The 23,519-nt window shown below is 38.0% G+C and overlaps 1 protein-coding gene across 1 annotated transcript in view; it reads left to right on the plus strand.

Annotated features, from left to right (window-relative positions):
- The window catches only part of COMMD10 (COMM domain containing 10), a 99,446-nt gene extending 90,828 nt beyond the window's left edge, over nucleotides 1-8,618 (plus strand). Inside the window, exons 6-7 of the mRNA XM_029965440.1 lie at nucleotides 6,293-6,352; nucleotides 6,992-8,618. Coding sequence (XP_029821300.1) covers nucleotides 6,293-6,352; nucleotides 6,992-7,030 — 99 coding nt within the window. The 3' untranslated portion in view covers nucleotides 7,031-8,618. The remainder of the gene's footprint in view (nucleotides 1-6,292; nucleotides 6,353-6,991) is intronic.
- Nucleotides 8,619-23,519: the final 14,901 nt, after the last annotated feature.

The raw sequence follows: 23,519 nt of genomic DNA on the forward strand, positions 1-23,519 counted from the left end.
AGGTGCAAACTGCAGTTTTGGGTTTTTCCCAGATAATTCTCTCAGTTTTAAAAGCATTTTTCTTACCTGCTATGAAGAAAGGGACCTGTCTGCCTCTAATGCTATGTGGTGTTCCCAGCCTACATGGTCTTCTTAGTAGTTATGTCCCATTTCTTGTCTGTAGTTTTGCACCAGTTCAGCCAGCCAGTAATGGATATTTTCATGAGAGCAGAGGGGAACAGGAGGAATGAAAATGGTAATGACTGACAGTTCATGTTGCTGTTTGGAAGTATGTCAGGTCTTCTGTAGGTCTTGAAATGCCTGCAGAGTCTGTCGGCTTACTACCAGACTGGGCAATAAATTCATTCTCGCCACTTATAATCCTGTATCTGCTAGAGTGAGATTAAAAATTATCTGTATGTATCTCCAAACCATCAATTTCCAGTAACACATTGATTAGATCTCAGAAATCAACACAGAGCTTTGGTTAGGGAACTTACAAGTAGATTGCAAGGGGAGTGAAAGACATCCTTAGTATGCTGCAGATTTGGATCTCCCTAAATCCAAAGGGAATTTGAAATTCTTAAGCTTATATGAAAAAGAAATTCAACTTTTAAAGGTATACAGCAATATATATACAAACTAAATGTTAATGTATCAATCAGGAAAAGAGGGGATTAGAATGAAAGATATTTTCTTTTATAACAGTTGCACACTGACACTTGAAAAACGTGTAATTCAGTCATAAGACATGATTTTTTTCTCTACAAAAGTAATTATTTGGTATTGCAAATAGAAATAAGTTTGGAAAAAGAATGAAATTTGAAGCTCCCATTTTTTGATGATGTGAAAGAAGTTTAATTAGGAATATATAAGTCTGTATTAAAGTCTCTGTGTTTTGCTGAATCCCTGAGCTGAATTACATCCATGAACAGCTGTAAGAATATGAAGAAATTTTAACTGCTGTCTCTTAGTTGTAGAGAGTTAAGGAACAGGTGTGCTTTTATGAGATACTGGTCTGTTTTAATGCATATGCTCCTCTTACAATTCATTTACTGACCAAGCACCTCAAACTTTCTGATAAATTCTGTGAGATACAAAAGGAAAAAGAGTTGTAAGTCCTAAGGAAATGCACAGTTCTCCAGAGTCCAAGGAAATTTAAAGGAAGTCTGAATTGATATAGCACAGAATCTACGGGAGGATCTGTTTATGAATATATCTTAATTTTTCCATAAATTGATTAGATTAATTATTCACATCATCCTATTGTATCCAAGATTTTAAGGATATCTAATAGCAACAAATTGGAGAATAGATAGGCAATGTGAAAATATTCTCTCAAACCTAATTGAGAAGTGTCTCAAGATAGTATTCAAGGTTATATTACAATATGAAGATTGGGATATGTGTTACTTCACTTAGTTATTATTAACAAACTTCTCTGAATATACTGTGATTTTTTACATGTCCTCAGTCGTAGAACATTATCATTATCGATAGACATTTAGATATACAAGCCAGCCTGTCCCTCCACCTGTTTGCTTCAGAATACTTGGCATTTATTTTGCAACATCATTGAAGTAGTTACAGCTTTGCAGTTGAAAACTATTACAGCAATATCAGTTTTTCATATTCAAGTTAGCTTTAAACCCGGAAGTTTACCTTTTATTTATAACTTCTAGGGCATTACTTTATCCTTATGCTTGGGTTGGGGGAGTTAAATGTGTGGAATACAACTGTGTAGTATGCAAGGTTGCAAAACTCCGTCATTAGTAATGAAGCTTTTTGCAGTAGTACGTGAAAATAGAAACATCTAGAGCATTGTATTAAAAAAAAAAAGCAACAACCAACCAACAAACAAATATCCCCACCATAAAATGAAACAAAAAAATAAGCAAACAAAGCCCCAAAAGCAATACTGAATCCTTTGATTATAAGCAGGAATTTGCCTCTGCTTTCTGAAATATTTTGAGGAGACATTTTTTGTTTCCACAGAAACATTTTACAGCAAGAAGATATTCATATTTGAAATAGTTAGCTGAGGCAATGGGAAATTGGAGACTCTTATGCAGCTTGTATACTTGCATCTTGATCATTTTATGCTGATGATCATGTTCAGCTCGCAATTTACCTAATTGTTTGTTGGTGGTTGTAAGCTAAGTGTATATTAAATGACTGGCTATTTTGTAGAATTAGCCGTACATTCAGAATGGCTATTTTTGATAGGATAGCATATTAATATTGACTGGGAACACAAAGGTTTTATCTTCATTTTCCTTTCATTTCTCCCTCCTCTTCCCTGCCCCCCTCCCACATCCCAAAGGAAATTTGGTTTTAGAGACTGATGAAGATGTTATGTTTTTAAAATGATACCAAACAGCAAGTGAGAAGATAGTTAAGGGGAGAAAAGAACCCTATCAGTTAAACTTATTAGAATTTCACAGCTCTCAGGAGGCTGTAAATTGTAAATTGATACAACCCTGGGATGAGAGAAGAGGTGGGATGAAATCAGATTTCATCTAGATGTATAAAGGCAAAATGGCACTAAAATTTAATGTTAATACTTAAAATACATTCACTAGTGATCCATATGATGGCCAAATATGTTAAACCATACATTTCAGAAAATTTATTACCATATTCCTTGCAATCGATTCAGAGTGATGTAAAGATTTATCTTGGATGACACCTGCAATTCACACAGACCTTTCCAGTAGTGAATGCAATGCTTTGTCCTGTTTTACAGAAGATGAACACATTGAACTGAACAGCAACTTTATTTAGCTGATGATGTTGCACATACCCTTTAGCTGTGCTCACTGAGCGTATCGCTCCAGAGCAGTCCCTGCCACCGTTCATGGGTATTGTATTAGACAAAAAACCTGTCTCCGTGTTTTCAAAGCAGCCCAAAGAATGGACATTTGGTACTTTAGAGATTTCTTTGTTTTCATAAGAATAACAGCTTCAGCTGTGTTTCTCTGACGCTATGAAGCTGTCATCCTCAAGGCTAGAACTCTTAAAAGTAGGAGCTAGGATTTACATTGCCACAGTGACAGAATTTGGGATGTAATTAGAAAAAACATTGGAGTTACAGAGTGTGACAATGGGAATGAACTCAGTTTAGTTTTCTGGTTACTCGATCTAGTTTTCTTTCACATGAAGATAATGGCAGCAAAGAGAAAATGAGATGCCAGAAATGAGAGAAAGAGTAGTGCGAAGGTGAAGAATGGGAAGAAATTTATCAGGAAAAAGCAAAAGAGAATGATACACTTGATAAAAAGAAGAAAGAAGTTAGACATGGAGCAAATTACTGTTTTCTTATTTATGTCTGGGAAATGTGTACTAGGTCAGAGGCAACATCTGAAAACCTGTATGTGCAGATAAAAGAAGTCAACTTAGCTGCATTTTTCATAAATAGGTTGAGACTCTGGCTGCACACAGTGACATTTAATTAAGTAAGTAAGCTGAAAGTGATTTTTTTCTATCCTATGTTTTAGTTGCAGTTGAAATATTATTGGGGTTTTTAATTTTGTATACTTATCTGAGTAAGATTCCATCAAGTAAATTAGGAATTTGCCTACTTGGAAGTCTTTAGCAATATTCTATCTATACAGTAGTTTTTAAGACTATTTTACTGAGTAATTAAAGAACTGAATGGTAACCTAGTCCTGCGGCACATAGTTTTAATTAGAGTTATGTTCACACAGAATAAAGCAAGTAATTGAATAATGGATGTCTCAGCTGAAAATGGGGGGCTGTCACCCTGCTGAGACATAGCTTTTTCTTGTAGGGAGCTAGTTATGATGTTTTTATAGTCTATATAGGACTTCTGACCACATACCAATGATAATTTGTCACATTTCTTAAGGGACTCATGCTAGTGAGAAATGTAATATTTTAAAAATAACATTTTTTATTGATGCCACACTTCTGCATGGGGTTTTTTTGTGACACTGCTGTCTGCTGAATTGACATAGTAGGTGTACCAGGTTTTTACGCATAAAACCAATTGTGTTTTAGCAGATGATTAAGTGCAGATAGCCAACAGATTTTGTACAAGATTCTTATATCCTCTCTCCCATTGATACTTCCCTTCCCACCCCAGGTTAGAAACATAGCCTGGCATGGCATGCTTTCTTTTAGCTCTCCACAGACATTTGCCTGCCAGAATACAAGATAGATTTTATCTTAGTTATCAGACTACAATTATTAAATAATAATGGGAAAAGAGATCTCATCCTATTCATAAAACATAGTGATTTTTTTTTTTAGTACAAAGAATCTGAATTTAAATGTCCACACTTTTTTTTTGTTTGCATACCCTATGTTTTAACTAACAGTAATCAATGTAGTTAGAAGAAAATATGACAGACAAGCTTTTCGATTTCTTTTTTGTGTGTGTGTGTGAGAGAGAGCGAGAGAAGCTGATTGTGCTTCCTGATCAAAAGTAGTACCAGAAGATGCCTGTCTTGAATGAAACAAAGAGCTCGGAGAAATATCTGGTAGTCAGAGGTCTTCCTCTGCCCCTCTCTGGAGGCGTTGCTAAACTGTCAGATCAAAATCCAGCAGACTCTTCAACCAGAAAGCATGCAAGAGATGACCCTATTAATTGTGACTGATAAGCTTTTAAGATATATGATATCTGCCTTTTGTTCTGAATCGCCTCTCTGCAGTTTTGCTTCCTTCCATTCAAGCACCAAACCCCTTCTAGAAAGGCAAATGCCGAACAAACATCCTGGCTGAAATGGTAGATCCCTTTGCTATTAGTGTATCTTCCTTCTTTCCTCTACCCGCTTTCTTTCCTGAAGAAACCCCTTGTTTGCTTTCTTTTGTTTCTTAGCTGTTAGAAAGCCTTTAAAAATGCTTTTACTTCCCTGTCACGGCATTATGCTCTTTGGAGGGAGGACCAGCTGGAGTCATGGCAAAGAGAACTGCTGTCCTGGTAGTTTTATTTTGTATTCACCGTACGATTCACAGAATTGCATTGTTCCTTCCCAGAGGGAAAAGATTGGTCTCTCATGCAAATCACTGGTGCTTTTCTAGGCTTTTGTACCCTTCCCGAAATTGTTGGAAGGGATCCTTCTTTCTGCAGAGCAAGAAGGAGGAATTGCACCAGACAGGCTGGCCCCAGTCATTTTATCCCTTTCCTGTGTCTCTTACAGCTCCTTTTGAGGAGCAGACACCAGGCAGTACCTATACTGTGTTCCCAGGGCTTTTATGGGTCTTGTGCATTTGGTGCGCCAAATTCAGTGACATTGTTTGGCATAACTTGAGACTTGCATTGCTATGAGTACACAGAAACTGGCCTTGTCTGTATGTGAAAGTATCGTTGCTCATTTAAGCTGAATTGATAAACAAGCGTTTTTGCACTGACCTGAGTGGTATGTGAAGTTGGTACCAGTTAAACCAAAGTAGTGTGTGTACGTTATTTCAGCTAGTAATATTTTGTGAGTAGGGGTGTCCACAGACTCAGCTTTCACAGAGCCTTATTAGCGTTCATGGAAGTGCAGCTGTTATGTTCAGGAATGCCTCCAAGCCTTGAAAAGTCTAGCAACAACAAAGAGAATGTGCAGAAATAGAAATTTATTTTTAAAGGAATAAAGTCACAAAGTGAAGTACAAGGAATAAAGCTAGAAACTGTCTGGATACATCTGCACTGTGATTGAAGGTAGCAGGCATTAAACTTCCTGTTACTGCCAGCAAGTTAAGCAGGACAGAAGTTATAATTTAACCTCCATCTCCACAAACATGAGCATATGCGTGCAGAGGATTATTACCACATCTGTTTTATCCACATATTCATCAGTTGGGTTATTTTGGGGGTTTTTTTAGTGTTTAAGCACTGCTTTGAAGCTGTTGTCTTAATTGTTAACTTGGGCTGAATCTGTGCAGAGATGCCTAAACAGTATGAGCATGCTCAGACGGGAACTGTTAGATTAATGAATAGAAGTATCAGCTCTGTGCTGGTGCAGTACATTAATGGCTGTGCCAGTTCAACCAAATACACTACTAACTTTGTCACTGTGTAATGGTATTTACCAAGTCTTAGATGGACTACTAAGAAAGACAAATGTAATCCTTCATTTTTGTTTGACTTAAAATTAAGGTAACTAAATCCTTTTTATTACTATTCTTCACAGGATGTACCAGGAGACTTGAATTCTTCACTGAAATGGAATATACATGTAGGAGGGACATCATATTGAGTGCAAACATCATTCATGTAGCTTAATCTCATACTCTGATTTACTGGAATTAATGCAAAAAAGAAATGAAAAAATGTGCTTATTCCTTCCTTCTTTTTTCATTACAGAACCTGAAGAAAGTGTTTGTAGAATTTAGCCATCAGGAGCTGTTTGAGTTCTATAACAAGGTCTGTAGATTTTACAATACTATAGTTTCTTTGTAAACACCTTATGCTGCTCAGCAGGAAGTGTTGCCTGTATGAATTAAATCTAATAAAACTAGAAAAAAATGAATCCATCTTAAATTAAGGCTGTTGGATTTGTTTGATCACATAAAGCATTTTCAAAAAGAGCCTGCGCATTCAGATTTGGAATAGACAGGGCTTGGGTTGTTGTAAGCATACCTTGCAGTTAGATCAGGAGGAGTAGCTGATGATTAACAATGGGGATCTCTCTGGAAACAGCATCTTTGTGTTACATCTTCAGTTGAAATGCCAGGCTTGTAATCCAGTCAAAATGAACTCTATTATTTTTTTACCTTGTTATTATGCATTGGAAATTCACAGCAAAACATCTGTGCATGTAAAAGAGGCAGTATTTAGACAACTGTTTCTTTTAAAATTTGAATATTTAAACTGCAGCAATGAATTGTAATAGCTTCATGTAAAAACAAATATTCATGAGTACAGAGTTTTTATATTGCTATGCAAATAGATTTGGTATGCATAGTTGAAGATACTGGAATGTGGTTTTATTTCTGTTTGCATGTTTCTAAACAACATTTTATGAGTGGAGTTTTTTTCCTCTCTTTTTGTTCCTTTAAATAGCTGGAAACTATACAAGCACAGCTGGATTCCCTTACGTGATGTTTTTGAAGACTTATTTCTCCATCACACTCCTGCCACCTCATTATTTTGAATTGAAGATAGATTGCCAAGCTGTGTTTGCTGAAGGATTCAGTGGGTTGCTTCTTGTAAAATTATATGGCTTATCTACTTTTTAGACCAGTACTGTTAGCCAAGAGTCTTTGTTAACAGTGTGAAGATTCTAATGGACTTTCTCTTGTTTGCTGAGCAATTGTGAAAAATGGCTTTACCTGCAGTGGAAAAAAACAAAACAAAACAAAAAAGAACAAACCCAAACCAAAACAGAATACTATATGCTTCAGAAATTTAATTTTTTCTTCCATCCTTTTCTATGGGTTACTTAATTCTGGTAGAAATTTGCATACTAGTGAGGGACCAGGAGTAAAATCTATTTTTTAGACATAAAAGAAATATAGAAGCTGTAAGAAAATACACCGCCAATCAAATATCTAAAATCTCTATTCTTTTTAAATGTTATTCACACAGTTGATAATGCTTGCTGCAGATTTGTCAAAATAAATTCAAAATGTAAAAATTAATTGGTTTATTTTGGACTGTTGTAACATCATTTCATTATTTTTGTTATTTTTCAGTTTGATGGGGTTTTTTCCTTTGAAATAATCAACAGTGTCTCTGATTTCAGGGTTTACTCTTGGCACTGAGAATAAATATGTCTTCTTAGAACTGCATTTACACTAATGAATGTAAGTAGTGTGGTGTATAACTGAGGGGAGAAGTCTCAGAGTAGGTAACAACACTAAATAGTCTGGCAGTCAGATTTCACAAAGCTCTATGTTGATCCTTTCTCATGCTGTTTTTACCACTGTTTTTGCACTGATCAGGAAAAAATTAAGTACAGTGATTAAAGGCCATATTTTCTTCCATTGTTTCACGATGATTCATGAGCAGCATGAGAAGGGTAAAAGTTGTCTTAATTCTTGTTTGTTGCCATTTGTTGACAGGCAACTTCATTGCTGCACCTTGATAATGGGCACAGTATACAGCTCTGGGCTCTGGGCTGATAGAACGTGAGAGGAAGTAAAAAACTTTGGCATTAGGCTTGTCTTTTTTTTTCCTTAAGGGATTCCCCGAACAAGACTTTTTTCTTCCTCGTGCCTATAACAGTGATGGTTGATACCCAGCCAGACAGTTTCCTTTTTAGGTTTGTTTGCTTGTGACAGTAGCTGTAAGTATAACCAAAATGTATGTTTTGAATACATGTGTTTAGGTCCTCCTGTGCCAGATTTTTAGTTTTTTTTGCTTTTGGAGGGTCGTTTTGTGCCTTTTTGTTGCTTTGTTAGGAATTGTGCTGTCACCTCTAGAATACTGTGAGGTTTGCACACATTGTCTAAGCTGAGAGTTAATAGATTTAGAAGGTAAGGTCTTTAACAGCCTATGTGTGAGTAAAGGGCACTGAAGACAAAAAACACACTTACCGTGGTTCTTAACTGAAATGCCAAATGGTATTCTACCCCTCTGGTATGGTAACACTATTACCCTGATGGAAAGAAGAAATGAGTTACTGTTGCACTGCAGAATATTACCTGCCGAAATCACATCTTGTCTTAAGCCACTGGCAAATGGACCATATCTTCTGGAGGTACAATGGTCCCACCTACAGACATCACATCCTCAATCTGCCTATTCAACAACAGCTTGCCAGCTCGTTCATTTCATGCTGCATAGACTGGTGTGGGTCTGCAAGTGAGCACATCCCCACCATTCCCTCTGTCTGCAAACATTAGCAGTGCTTTGTAGTTAGGACAGTTAGGAAAGTCCCTTTCTTCGTGGCACAAAAGTTATGGCTTCTCTACTGGTCCTGTGGGACAGTATGGCTTGTGCTGGGACACTGCTCTAGAACCTTTTCTCTGAGTTTCCAGAGCTTATGTTCTGGAAGTCAAGTCTGAAGTGAGTTGTAGACTTTAATTTGTGAATACAGGACATCCTAAGGACATCCTATATGATGCGAGAGAGCGGTTTAAGTTACATTTGTGAGTATAGGCAGTGACAAATCCAGGAGCAGGACCTGGACTATTTTGGAGTGCAGAAGGCATTGGACAAATCAGCAGGCACATCTGAAAAAAAGAAGTCAAAGACAGAGTAGGAAGAAATGGGGTGCAGGAAAAAGGAAAGAGAGGACAGAGAAATAGATATTCCCAAAAATGGAATTTGGGAGTTGGAAAACTATGAGGAAGAAAGGAGGAACACTGGAAAACATGACAAAAGTATATATACAAGGAAAACGTTAAGCAAAGTGAGAGAAGGATGTTAAAGACTGGAAGAGTGGGAAGAAAACAGGGGAAACAAAGTAAACCAGAGTTAACTATGGAAACTAGCCAGTTGTATAACTACATCTAGTATTTCAAACTAACCCATAAGTGTCAGCCTCGGTGCAAAGTTGGTCAAGATCAAAGCCAAGTGTGGGATAACAAAAAAACCAGATTTTAATACTAGCTTTAGTATAAATATTTGAAAATGATAAAATAATGTTGAAATGAAAGAAAAAGCCTAAAAATGTAAGAATTCTGTAAAAATTATTTAGTGTTTATCCTTGTTTGCAGATGGCTGAAGAGATTTATGATTTCTTTAGCAATGGTTGCCTTTTCTTTTTTTACTAGCTATACTGAATTTGTATTGTCAAAAACCTCATGATAAGAAGTACTGTTGTTATCTTGTCAAGGACCACTGAGAAATAAACATTTAGTTTAGAGAGACTTTTCTTTATGTAATGGGAAGCTTTGGGGTTGTACATTATTATGTAGCAAGGACATAACCTGTACCTTGTTAGAGAAGAGCATTGTCACTTAAGTGGTCCTGAATAAGGAGAGAAAATTGACCAACTGTGAAAAGACAGAATTATTTAGGAGTTTTTTGTTACTTCTTGCAGAAAAGAAGGTTTTTATTCTGGTTGCTGCTCTCTCGGCCTCAGTGGACCTAGAGAGGGGAAGTTTACTCTTCTCCTTAGAGAAGCTGTCCCTGCTTAGTTTGTATAAAGTCCTGTTGACCCAGAAGTGTCAGGGAACAAGAGGAAAAACAAGGACTGCCACAGTCTGAATAATGCCTGGGGAAATAGGGATATCTGCCTGCATCAGGGACTAGATCCAATGCTGTACCTTAGAGGTGGCAGAAAGAAAAACAGGCCCTGGGAGGAAGAAGGCATGTAGCCTATACAGAACTGAATACAACAGGTTGATGTGGGAGCCTAGACAGGTACATGCACGCTGAAGGTGTTCAAGCTTTGCTTATGTGTTCTGGTAAAACATAGTCTGTAGAGTGAGTCTTGTAGGTATTTTGGAGATTTTATTGCAGTAAAGGAAAGGAACACATCCCAGGCTCTTTTCAGTTGAGGGTCGTAGCAAAGTATCGGTCTGTAATATCTCTTGGACATGATCCAGAATTGAAATTATCAAGGCTTCAGATAGTGTTGAAGGAAGATATTTGCAGAGATTTATTGAGCTTTAAAACTGGAAATTGGAATGAGTAAGAATTACTAAATCTTCTTTCAGATCTTTCAGTGCATTTTAAAAACATTTGATTCATCTTTGTTCAGACATTGAAGACAGTATTTTCTGTGACTGTACTTGTCTCAAAGCTATAATGTCAAAATCTGCCTCAAATGGACTATTGGCAAAGGAAGGAAATCTTTTGGTTTGAGTATAACAAGCATCAGTATTGTTTTGACATGAAGACTTGGAGTTCTGGGGCTAAGTGTAAGCCAGTGTGAGAACTGCCTCTAAAATACCAAATTACTGCTGAGGAGCAAACATTTGTACATCTCTGAGCAAAACCAACACTAATAGCACATTAATACTGGTTGAGTACAAATGCATTGTATTATCTTTTCTCAGTTCAGATTTAGACATGTAATTCCTGTTTCTCAACCAAGTATGAAATGTCTGTAAGTTTTTGCATTCCATTTTTGTTGAAATATAATATATAGTTAGATAGACAAATATAACTTTGCTGTCTCAAATTTTGACTAACTTCTAAACCTGTTTTGGGTCTCCAGAGGAGACTTTCAAATTCTCCTTTAATTCTTGGATTTACTGACACATCAGTTTTGAGTAAAGACCTCTGGCTTACTTTCCTACAGTCTGATTTTAAGGACTCTGAAATCTTGTTCTTTCAAAGTATAAAGAATTTACTGACACGCTAATTCTTACGTTGGTCAAAGGAAGAAAAGTGGTTATTGTTATAACCTCCCCTTTACGCCTGTTCATCTCATGTTCTCTGATTTACAACAGCATCAGTAACATTTCATTGTTTGGCTGTATTGGCATATCATATCTTCAAAGATTAGGAATTCACTCACATTATGGTAAAATAATGACAGAGCTTAATAATGCCTACTGACCAGTGAATAAGTCACCATTTTGTGACCCTTTTATAGCTTATTTGACTGATGAAAATGAACTGTGTTTTGAGCCACTGTGTAAGTTCCTTTTCTATGGAGCAGATAAACTGGCCGTCTGAGTGATTTTGTGTAGGTGGATGAACCACAGTGCTGCTGTCTGATGTGCTGTTGATGGTTTCTCAGTAAGATAAACTAATAAGATGCTTTTATCTGCAACGCTCACATAAATTGATTTCTAATTTTCATAGTAATTAATCAGTTTTGTTGGACCTTCCCTTGGCCTTCATAATTGTGTTGATCAGACCAAATTATATGCTGTGATTTTAACTAAAATGAAGTGTTTGGATGTTCCCTTCATTCCTTCATTATTTTGTTTCTCAAGAGATAAAAAGAGTTAAAAAAATATTGGTCTCTTACAAATCAGATGCTGTTCAGCTGTGTTCAGCTATGTATCAGGAAGCACTTGTCCCTCTCACTGACAAGATTAGTTCCTTCTCTGTTGAGGTTAAAATATCTTTCATGATTATCCCAGGTTTTCTCTAATTATTGAAATCATAGGAAGGCAGTTCAGAGACCTACACATCTTGGAAGTGTAACTGTCTTGACCAGCTGTTCTGACAAGATGATCACCTTTTTAGGGCACTTTTAACTTTTTGTCTTGACTGTCAAACGTTAATTGTCCCTCTGTGATAATGTAAAGCATACATTCAATAAAAATGTGGATGAATGTAGTATCTGTCTCTGAGATGGCTGTGCAGATCCACAGAGTCCAACTGGCCTCTTCTGTAGTGTTAAAAACTAGCTAGGGGATTGTACACACTGGAGCAGCAGATTTTTTGGGAATAAACCCTCTGTCCCTCAGGACAAATGAAGGGAGGAAGAAGCAGCACTCCTTGGTCAGTGCTAACAAGATTCCTCGCATCTGCACTGTTTTGGAAGGTTCATACCGTGAGGGCTAATGTGAAGAGCTCTGCCTACAGGTGATCTGACTTCGTTTGTTTTCGTTCCCCTTCATAGTTTCAACAGTAGGGCAGCTTTACTAAATTGTGTTTCCCGGACAGCATGAGAATGCTGCACTTTTTCCATCACGCCTTTGTTTGTTTTTCTGCTTCCAGAATGTTAAGCTATGCTACTTTGTGTATCTCCTGTTCCATGAGCTCCTCCTGTTGAGCACTGGGTAGGGTATGAGACAATTTGAACCTCAGACTGCCAGTTAGCTGAACTCTACCTCTTTCCTGAAAAACAGTACTTCAGAAAAAGATCAGAAATGCTGACTACATTGAAAAAATGTAGCCCAGACTAAGTGTTGTTAGTTTAGCTCTTCACTCTGGAAGGAGTGAGAATATTCATGTCAAGCGGTGCTTCTGCTTAGATCTCCTTCATGTAAGGAATGAGATCCTGCCACTTCTAGCTCATTCACAGCCCTGAGAGAGGCATCACAGAACAAAAAGGGACCTTTCTTCTCTCCTGCTTCATCTCTGCTCCCAAGAGGACCCCTTCTCCTCTCTTAGGCCAGCGGTCAGTACAGTTCTAGGTAGGGTAAAGCTTTTGTTGAGGTTTTTTCAAACCCCAGGTTTGAAACTCGCTTTGAGAAAGGGCCAGAAGAGATCTATATGAGAAGAGAAGTAATACAAGACCAGCCTTTCAGGACATTCCCTTTCACTGGAATTATTAACTATTTGGCCATTTCTGTAGTAAACTCTGAATTCAACCTATGAATGATACAGTATCTTCTTCACAGCCAAACTGCCTACATGAATAAAATTATCACTGGTTCCCCACATCGTTCTTACGGATTGCAGCAAGCTAAAATATCCTTAGAATGTGATTTAGGCAACAGAAGTGAAGTACATCAGATAAATGTAGAGAAAACCAAACCTATAAGTGTGAGCTGATACCTTTGGAGCTGTGCTCACTCACTGTCTCTGACAGGGTGAATGGCAGCGGTCCCAGTTTCTCTGATAATCTGATACTAAAATATAATGTTAAAAAAAACCTAATAAAAAAAGTTATAAACAGCCAGAAAAGAAACAAATAAGCAGAGTCTCCTTTAAACAAGAGAGCATGGCGTGTCACTGAGGATGCTTCCAGTATGGAGTTTTCTCAGTTCTTACTTGGGCAGCACAGACTGTGTGCAGTTATTGTCGCAACACCCTGTAGGTGACTTGGAGTCCTTTTAATGTTCTTCTGCAACTGGACTGCATCTCCCCATTCTCGTAGGTGTCACTCCTGCACCTACCCATCTAAAATCTGTTTGGTAGCTTACTGATTGATACCTTTGTGTCTGTAGTCAGAAGAAGGAGTGCCTTGAAGCCCTTCCGTATGTCAGGACAGAGGATACAAGGTCCTGAATGACCTCAAGCACTACTGGGCAGTGCTGCTCTTACCTGCCACAGCAAACAGCACCTAATTGGGAAGACAAAGCACCTCAGGTAATTTAAGTGTCTTTCTGGCTGAACAGGGTGTATTTGTTAGGGTTGACAGACCAGGTTTTGCATTGGTGAGTGTCTCTTTCTCAGCAGTAAAGTTGGTAAGTTTGGAGGTCCATCTTCTGTCTGGGAACAGAGAAGTTTTAAATTAATATTTAGTTGAAATACTCAATATGAAAGAGAAGCCAAAGGTGGAGCTTACTTTGGTGCCTGGAACAAAGGTCATGATTTAACTACTATGTTAGATGAATAAAATCTACCCCTGAGTTCCTTCCAGGCAGGCCTGGATATGAATGTGTAAAAGTATCTGAGCAAGAGGTCGTATCCCTGTGGTATAATGATTCCAACATGTTGGAAGAAAGGAAATCTCCTATTAATCAACCTTATTCCAGGGTGCAGGGTCACAAAGCATGAACTTGGAACCTCATTCTGCATTTCATAGCCTTGCCTAAATCAAACCCAGGCTGCAGACATGACTGCACTTTTTGTTTGCCAGAGTAGCCCCTTTGTCATAACTATCTTCAGTCAAGTGACTTCAGTGATTTCAAATCAGATAGAGCCTTTAACTGCCATGTTAGCCCACTTCTGCATCCAAAGTATTAGTTCCTCCCTTGAAAATCCAGCCTTTGAGAGCTCTGTCAGCCTCCATATAAAGCAACCATATCTCATATTAAGAGATACAAGGGATCTTCATATCACTTGTATGAAGATCTGCTCTACCTCTTGACTGTCAATATATATATTCAATGAACACTTTATACTGACTGTGGTTAAAAGCATTCTTTGGTTTGACAGAATCTTTCTGATGACTTGGTGACCAGTTGAAGATGCTACAGATTTCTTTGCATAATCTTTTCTCCTTGTTTCTTCCTTTCTCCTTATATTTTTATGACATTTGAAAACTGATTCTTTATCCAGTCTGGGAACACAGTGCTGCAGTAATCCTCTGGTATGGACATGACAATAAGGAAGAACAGGAAAACACAACTGCTCCATCCTGTAACAAAACTTTGCGTTCAAGGAAGAGTCTGCTTGGAGAAAAAAACAATTTGAAGCTGATTTCCAAAGATTTAGATGAGCTGATTAGAAGTGGAATGGCTGTCCTTACCACTACCCAGGTGCAGCTTGACTGAAATCCTGTGGTTGTGAATCACACTAGCAACACATCATCTGAAAAATAGATATCTATCCTTAGTCTCTAATCTTTATTCCATCAGATTTTATGAACATGATCCCTGAGGATAGTTATAAGCTCCAGCAATAAGGATGATGCATCCCTCTAAATCATGAGTAGTGTTCTAGTTCTCCCTTGGATTTCGTGAAAGCCTTCCTCCATACTCGCTAATTTCTTCTTTGACCTCTTTGCTGACAGGTTCTGTCTTTTACTGGTTTTGCCTTAGCTCACTGTGCGTCCTGAGCTAACTGTTTTGCTCACAATTTTCCCTGCACTCTGTAAGCTGGAGTGAATGTTTTGCCATGTCCTTTCCTTATTTGCAACATATGTCCTCTGTCCACTTTTCAAAAGAAGGGTCAGGAGTTGCCATTTTTCTGTCAAGAGTCCTCTGTTGCTGTGCACTTTTGAAGGACTCGGTACAAACCTTAAAGTCAGTAAAAATCCATTCACCAATAGATTATACTGTGTAAAATTTCGCTATTCATCATGATGACATCCAAGGTCAGTACTGGTGGTATGGGAAAGTGGCTAAATAAGCCAGTGAAACAACAGAGAACAGTAAGAGACAGAAAAGAGAGAAGAAGGGGAGGGGAGAGGAGGTGAGAGGAGGGGAGGAAAACATCTGTGGATCTCTGGACATATAAAGTACTTTTCTAACCCACCTTTATTAGATGATCAGTCCTGCTATGAAACAAATGTTTCTCTTGCTGGTTTAAGAGATCATGTAGACTTTTTCTCTATAGATGTTTTGCTGCATTAGCAAGAAGATCTCTCTGTTATCTGTAAATACAGTCTGTTTATTTGAGTGTTAGTATACAGTGGTTTTCAGTCACTTAAGCAAATAGGTCTGGGAATATCCTAGGCAATATGGAATAGCCTTATAGATTAATTTTACTAGCCATAAGGAATGACACAGGAGCATCATGTACAAAAGGACATAAGGTTGAAAACATTGATGCTTCAGAAGCACCTATATTAGAAAAATCAGAACAAAAAGGCTAGCATGAGAAACAGCATGGCAAAACCCACTCCAAGTCTTGTCTGCAAGTCTGATGAGATTTATGATCCATGGTCCTGGCCCAGGCATTTTTGCAATGCTGAAAAAGCAAACACAAGGTAATGGAAAACAATTATGAGTCATTCCTTTACTTCAGAGGTGATTAATGTGACACGGTCAAGTTAAATCCTCCAAAGAGACATCAGCAACGTTTTTCACTGATGGGTTTTGTAAGCATGGGTTTGATACTCTTCCACAAGGGATTTTAATTTCCTGCTAAAAGATATGGTTTATGATCAAAACCAAAGTATACATAAATACTAGCTGCTGAGCTTATAAGACTGATGCTTTTCTTATCAGCCAATGATAAGAACATAGAACATCTTTAGTTTTATGATACAAATAACTCTGAATTACCAAAACCATGCAGAACTAAATTAAAATATTCTCATGAACTATGCTGCAAAGGATCTAACAGCATCGCTTCAGACTACCATATTCCAGAAGGTCTGTGTGTACTCTCAATTTAAAAACTGAAAATATTTGCTACTTTAAATGAAAGAAAGAATGGGACTCAGAAACACTGGCTACAACAGAGATGAGCTCAAAAATACAGAGATTCTTGGAAATACTGCTAAATAAAACTGTCCAAAGCCCAAATCTGTGCACCTGGATTGCCACTTTGTCACCATGCTGACATTACTGAACCCTCATCTGGCTCTGTGCTTATTTACCTACCTACTGGTGTGACTGCAGAGGGACAGAGTTACATTTAGTCCCTCACTAGTTTCTCTTGATGCATGTCACTTAAGGTGCTAATGCAAGAGCTCAGGATTGTCTTTCATCCAGTTAATCTCTAATTTCTAATGGGAAGCATGTCCTAGTTTCTGCAAAGGGATACCTTGCCATCACTTCAGTCCTAGAACTCCTCCATCCAGATCTTTGATTCCAGTTTTGTGTGTGCTAAATTAGTCCAGCTCTTTTATTACCCTTCTCATTTTGAGCAAGTAATTGGTTGGGGTGGCATCTCCTTAGGATGGGAGCTGAGCCCAGAGGTTCCCTCCAGTATTCCTCAGCCTAGTTTTGTGGGTATGGTGGAGGGAAGTGTTATAAGGAGCTATAATAAGGAGTTATTTCAAACTTTTTCTTCTCTTACCTGTCATCAGGATGTCAACTTTCAATTTACTTGTAGTTCATTTCCTTGCTCAGAAGGGGAGAATATTGGTTGTATGAAACTCATTTTTTATTTATTGAGTTCAGTTATATTCTTCTAAAGTCACTAAATCTGGTAGTGTTTTACTGTCCTACCACTCAAAGCTTGAAGTGAATGTTTTCCCTGGGACACAAATGTCACCCAGGCAGAGTCTGTTCACTCCTTATCTCCCTGCATTTCACTAATACCAGGGAAAGGTGAGCTCAGGGCTCTGTACGTCGACATACACAGATGCGTCCTGGTCCTTCATCCTCCTCCAGTGGAATGCATCTGTATTGAATTAACCGTTTACAGAACTATTTAACACATTTATGGTCAGTTTGTTACTAGGGAAATACTAGAAAAGCTCAGTGATCTCAGTGTTTACCTGACACTTAATGAACAGTTTTTTTGGACACAGTCATTCTGGCATTTGGAAATGGATGACTCATTTAATAACAAATTTTTAAGAGCACTTCAGCAGCTCGTTCCCAACCCGGTCAGCTCTGACTTTTTCATTCTTTCTATCTTTGCCCACTCCACTTTTCACAGTCATTTCCATCTTTTTTTTTCCAGACTTCACCCATAGCTACCTGTATCCATATTCACCATATAGATATATGTAACAGAGGAAGTGTAACCTGGGTTTCAAACTGTTCCATTCTGTGCAGCTTTTGGTGGTACGTTAGAAGCTGGATTTGGAGTCTGGCTGCCTTGGAAAGGAGAGAGCTGAGCAAGCAGGTGGGGTTCAACTCCTTCCACCATCATTTTGTTATGTGAATTGGAGTACTTTGGCTCCTGCTTCAACCCCTGGCTGAAAGCCTTTGTTTACCTGGTAGGTGAATTCCTTTTCCAAGTCACTGTTTCTCAGAGTGCTCTCTGATACTTGCTTGTTCCTCAACACCATTGAGAGATGCTGACACCAAATTTCTCTCAGTCAAGGCATATAATTTAGAACAGGAGTTTAGTCTGTCTTCACCTTGTCTTCTTCTCATATTACTCATTTACAGAGATAGTTCTTATTTTGTATCAGAATTATTTTTCAGGAACACATAGTGTGAGAGATTTCTGAGGATAAAAATCCTAGATAGTCTTCCAAGATTTCCTGGTTACCCAGTTCTGTGTTGTAAATAAGCACCAACATACTAATCGGAACTTTCTTCAGATCCACATTTATCTCAGCTCTTGGGCAATGATTTCTTTCTTTGTTGGGAGAGGAGAGCATGAGGTGGGTGAGTATGTCCTCCTTTATTCACCTACGTATTTCTCTTATTTGTTGTTTTTAGCATCCAGATAGCATAACTGGAGTTTTTTCCTATCTTCATTTGTCTTTGTTTTGTTTTGTGGTTTGGATTTTTGTTTGTTTGTGTGGCTTTTGTTTGTTTGGTTGATTGGGTTTTGTTTATTTGTTTTACTAGCTTTCAGTGTTAGTATCTATACAACCTTTATTCTTAACTTTGATCTGATTGTTAGGAAGTTTGCTCTATTTTTGCAGGATCTCAAATATCAGAGGTTAGACTGCAGTTACTCCTCTAGTGCCACTCTGTTATACCGAAGGTCCATAAAAGAATTGCTTTAAATGTGCTACCCACTAAAGATAGATAGCTCTTAATTCACCTTTTTCCCAAGAGACATCTTCAGGCTGTGAAAACTTTTACAAGGATATAAAGTGATAGGGAGTTTCTTGTAAAAGAGAGGCCAAAGGCTGCTTGAACTAAAGCTAAGCTGCATCAAATTTCAGTCCAAAAGATTTTTGCCTCCCTTTGCAAACACCTGAAACAAAATCAAAGATGAAGCTGAATCTTGAATGTATAGCCCCATGGTTACTCACAACTTGCAGACAGAGCTACAGGAGATGCCCTCATTGATGAAGTTTGAAGATACCCGAGAAGCATCCATCTGATTGGTTGTCCAAGTTGGACAGCTTTTATGGCTTTTATATTGAAGAATGTTGGAAAGGACTTTGGGGCAGACCTAAGTTTCTGTCTGTTTTCAAAGGGCAGATAGTTTCTTGTGCTCACTTAAATTGGTTTTTTATTTCTTTTCAAATTGATATTAGTTCATAACCTTAGTCTTTGGGGTCTGTTGCTGACTTGGAGTTGGGCGTGGGGTCAGAGGTGGAAGGATAGAGAATTTTTATTTGAGGGAAGTTCACCACAGGGTGCTATAAAATTATTTATCAAGTGTCACATATATAAAGTGAAAAGAACTGTAGAGTTTCAGAAATCTGGCAGTATCTAAGAGGGTGACAGAAAGCTATTAATTTGGACAGGGAATTAAACTATTACAGAATCTTGTCTACTGCCTCTGTTAAGATCTATTTAAAAGGTATTACATCAGCTTAAATATAGGTAGTGCTTGCTCAGATCCCCTGTTGGATACAGAAAGTCAAATGGTCAGCAGAGGCAGGAAGCAGATGAAAAATTATTTCCTACTTTGAATTCCATCAGGCTTCATCTATGGACCTATCTTAACCCATTTTAAAAACCTTAAAAGTCAGTATGTGACAGTGGTGTTGAGTAATATAAGTAAAAAAGAACAAGAGGAACTATTCCCTGACAGTAATAAAATCCATGCACAAGGCAATATTTATTCTTTGATCCAAAAAGCCATACATTCAAAGTACAGCTTCAGTGCCTGTCTCATTAGACAAAATGGAGCCTAAATTGAAGGGAAACAAAATGTTTGTTTGCTTTGGTACATTTTTTAGAGTAAATAATCTTTTCAAGGGAAATTGACCAAGCAGGTTGGCTTCTTGGAGAAGTGGACTTCATGTCTGAAAGGAATACCACTCACTTCCTAAGAATTCTATTTTAAACCCATACATCTCCTTGAATACTATAAATATAGCTAAGAATAATAATAAAAATAAATAATCATGTGGGAGAATTTACATTGTTACAGTATGAAGCACAAGATTAAATTCACTTAGATTCAGTAGAAGTCCAGATTTGTTACATAGAGCTCGTTAATGCAGATGGATCTATTTTTCTACTGTTTGTTATGTCTTTCGAGTCCAGTTTTGTCCTAATTAGGCAATCTGGGGTGCTACCACATAGGGTTTGTTGAGGAAAGGATACCCAATACGTGGTTCCACAGCAAATGAAAATGAAAAATGGAAACAGATGCAGGTCCAAGCAGTGGTATTTAGAGATATCTGGGCTAGGTAGTAGCCACAAAAGAGTAGCCCACTACCCAGGCTAATATATTTTGCTTCTCAGCAGTTATTCTTAGCAGATTGAAAAACATGGAACCACTACAGAAGCAGGTGAAGTTAGCTCTGCATAGCCCTGCAGTAGGCCATGAAAATGTTTTTCCTTATTGCAACCTAATAAGACCCTTTTGTGAAATTGTTTCCTGTTCTGTGCTCATGTAGGGTTCACTTAGTCTTGGCAGACTGGAAGATGTTGAAACAAGAATATTGTTTTAGCTAAAATAATGGTTTAAGATTTCCAGTTTTTGGAGACCTGTGGTGAAAAATGGTTCATCATTTAAAACTTTGGAAAAATTATTTGTATTCTCCTCCCTTCTACCTGCTGGCCTCATCTTCTAGTACTTTTGAAATAATTTTAGAATAATTTCCTTTCTCTCTTCTTATAAAACTGGTCACTCTCACAGGATTCAGTGTGCTGTGTGGAGCAGTTTTTATTTGCACTTAATTTTATCAGACTTGTAGTCTTTTTATACTTGTTTTAACTTTCAGGATAGGATTGCTTGCACCATGACAGAGTAAGGCAGTCCTGATTCTGAAAAGGGCCTGTGGGTACTACTATTTTGTGAACAGTGCTGAAATAATTCTGTTTTGCACTGAGACTGCTTACTTATTTGTCAAGCTTCCAAGAGGGAAGTGGCAGAAGTAAGTGCTCTGGCTGCTAAACTTCAGCTGAGTGCCATTCATCAGGGTAATGTCATGCTAAGAACTGCCACAAAGCTCACTCTTAAGGGGAGTCCTATACCCATTATTTCCAAAACTAGCACTGTCATCATTCCTGTCTGGACCCTACACACATAGCAAAGAAAAACTAAGGTGTGTGTTTGCTGCCAGAGGACTCTTAACTATATCTCTGAGGTGTACTTAAAGAAAAAGGCTTTCAGATATTTCAGACTTACACTGTCTGAGTTTGTATATCTGCATGCTTGATTTTGTCCACACTTAGACAGTGACTTAAAAACACCTATCTGAAGCCTGTAAGACCATAGAGGAGTCTCCAACAGAGGTGATTTAAACCCCCAGCAGGCTTCATTTCCAGATGCCTGGACTGACAGAGAATGCTCTTCCTTAGAGGGAATCTGAAAGGCAGTTACCTGTTTTATAGACCATTATAAGGTAAGTCTGCAATGTTCAGCAGATGTGGTGTTTGGAAGTAAAGACTCCATGCTGTGATGTCTAGTTAGTCACTGTACATTTAACCAGCAATCTGTAGGGTGCTCTCATAACTACTTATGCTTATCTTAAATAGGAGGAATAACAGCTCCATTTCTTCTCACTCTTATCTGACTGTTAGCTCTGTGTAAACCTACAGGCTGTTGGAAAGAAGCTAAATTAGGAATGCAGATTAAAAATGCAGTTCTTCCAAAGGGCTTTTTTTACCTCTCAATCTATTTTTTTGAAAACTCTTTTTTCCTGGAGAGGGGCTAATGTGCATTGTCAGTAAAATTGCACCTCTCAGCATTGAACAGGAACAATGCAGAAGGCTCATCTGTCATGTCCCTCACACATCACAGTGAAAAGATGATGTACAGTTGCCTTGGCCATCAAGGGGAAAGGATGCTTTTCATGCTGTGTAACTCACGGCCAGCTGACAAGGGTAAAAACATGGTTTCAAATCTGCCAGGTTAGATTATAGATTCAGTAGTCACTTTTAACTTTTAATCCAGAGTTTTAAGGGAACTTTCTTCAGTAACTTTGCTGTGAACATCCTTCAGACTTGTTACATAGTCTGGCAGCTTGAGTGAGACACTACCCTGTCACTTGAGGTAATGAGTACATTAGGCAGAGGAATGCAGTGAAGGAGTAAATATTTTTTTTTGGTCTATATTTACTCTGTTGAGATGTTTGCATTCTGTTCCATAAGCACTCTTTTGATCCAGTCTCAGCTGCATTTTCTTATATAATATTAAGATCAGAAAGCTGACTTGTACTTGGATTCTTTCTTGGAACAGATTACCCAGGTTGTTTCAGAATTTCCAGAAATTAGATGCATTCCATTTGTGGTGGTTTTTTTTTTTTTTTCCTTGTTGTTGTTGGTTTTTTGTTGTTTTTTTTTTTTTTTCCCCAGAACAGATGGTGGAGTAGAATTTGAATCAGTGAAGTGATAGTGGGAGAGAAGTTAGTGGGGGGAAAAAAAGGGAACTGAAGTGAAACTTTTCACACTTTCCTTTTTTTTTTTTGCTGATTCCCAGCTTTTGTTTTTATATGAAGAGTTTAATAGATCCAGCTTTCAGATTTGTCTCCGTTATTCAGAGATCTATAAAATCACATGGATAAAATCTATAATATTCTGCACTTTTACTAGATATTTAATGAATACTCATAAAGCATTAGACTTTCACCTCCTGATTTGAGTTCAAATCTATTTGAATGGTCTGGTTCTTTCTTCGTGCACATTCCCTGAAGTGACAGAGCTAAAATAAGGATTAATTTTCCCACTCTTTAAAATGAGATGGATGTATGAATTTAGCATGGTGTCTGAAGAAGGCACATCAAAACCACCATCACTGGCAAAACTGAAACCCTGAGTGTGAACTCAGTCTATTTCTAGATCATTCCTTTAAATTATTTCTGTGGAGATATTTTTTATTTATGCTACTGTATTGTCTGCAGTTGCAGAATTACAGACCAGGCTAACCCAAGAAAATAACTGGCACAGGGCAGTCATGAAAACAGAGGACTGTACTCCTGCTACCAGGGGAAAAGGCAAAACTGAACCCTAAGATGCTCTCTGCTAGGCTTGATTTCTTTTTGAGGGTGGCTCTTGTACTTGGTACAGAGTGTCCTGAAACAATAGAGGGACGTGAATTAGTGTACCTTGAGCATCTATGCCTGCACAAAAAGCCAGAAATGCATTCTTGCAGATTAGGTGAATGAAAGATTCCCCCAGGTCCCAATGCCATAAACTAGTAAATGTAGCAGGGTTTTTTGTTGGCTTCTATCATTTCTGCTGTATTGAATTGCACCTCTTAAGGTACCATGCACAGAGCTGCAGAAGGCTGAGCACAGAGCTTATGTCCCCCTATGCAGGTTAGAAGCTCATTCATTCTGCATCTCTACAGGCTTCCTTCAAACTGTGTTGGAGGTGGGCTCTGCAAGCTGGCCCGACATTCACTCCATGCTTATTGTTTT

Source organism: Manacus vitellinus, unplaced genomic scaffold (assembly GCF_001715985.3).
Source record: "Manacus vitellinus isolate BGI_N305 unplaced genomic scaffold, ASM171598v3 scaffold_9_pilon, whole genome shotgun sequence".
Taxonomy (NCBI): Eukaryota; Metazoa; Chordata; class Aves; order Passeriformes; family Pipridae; genus Manacus; species Manacus vitellinus.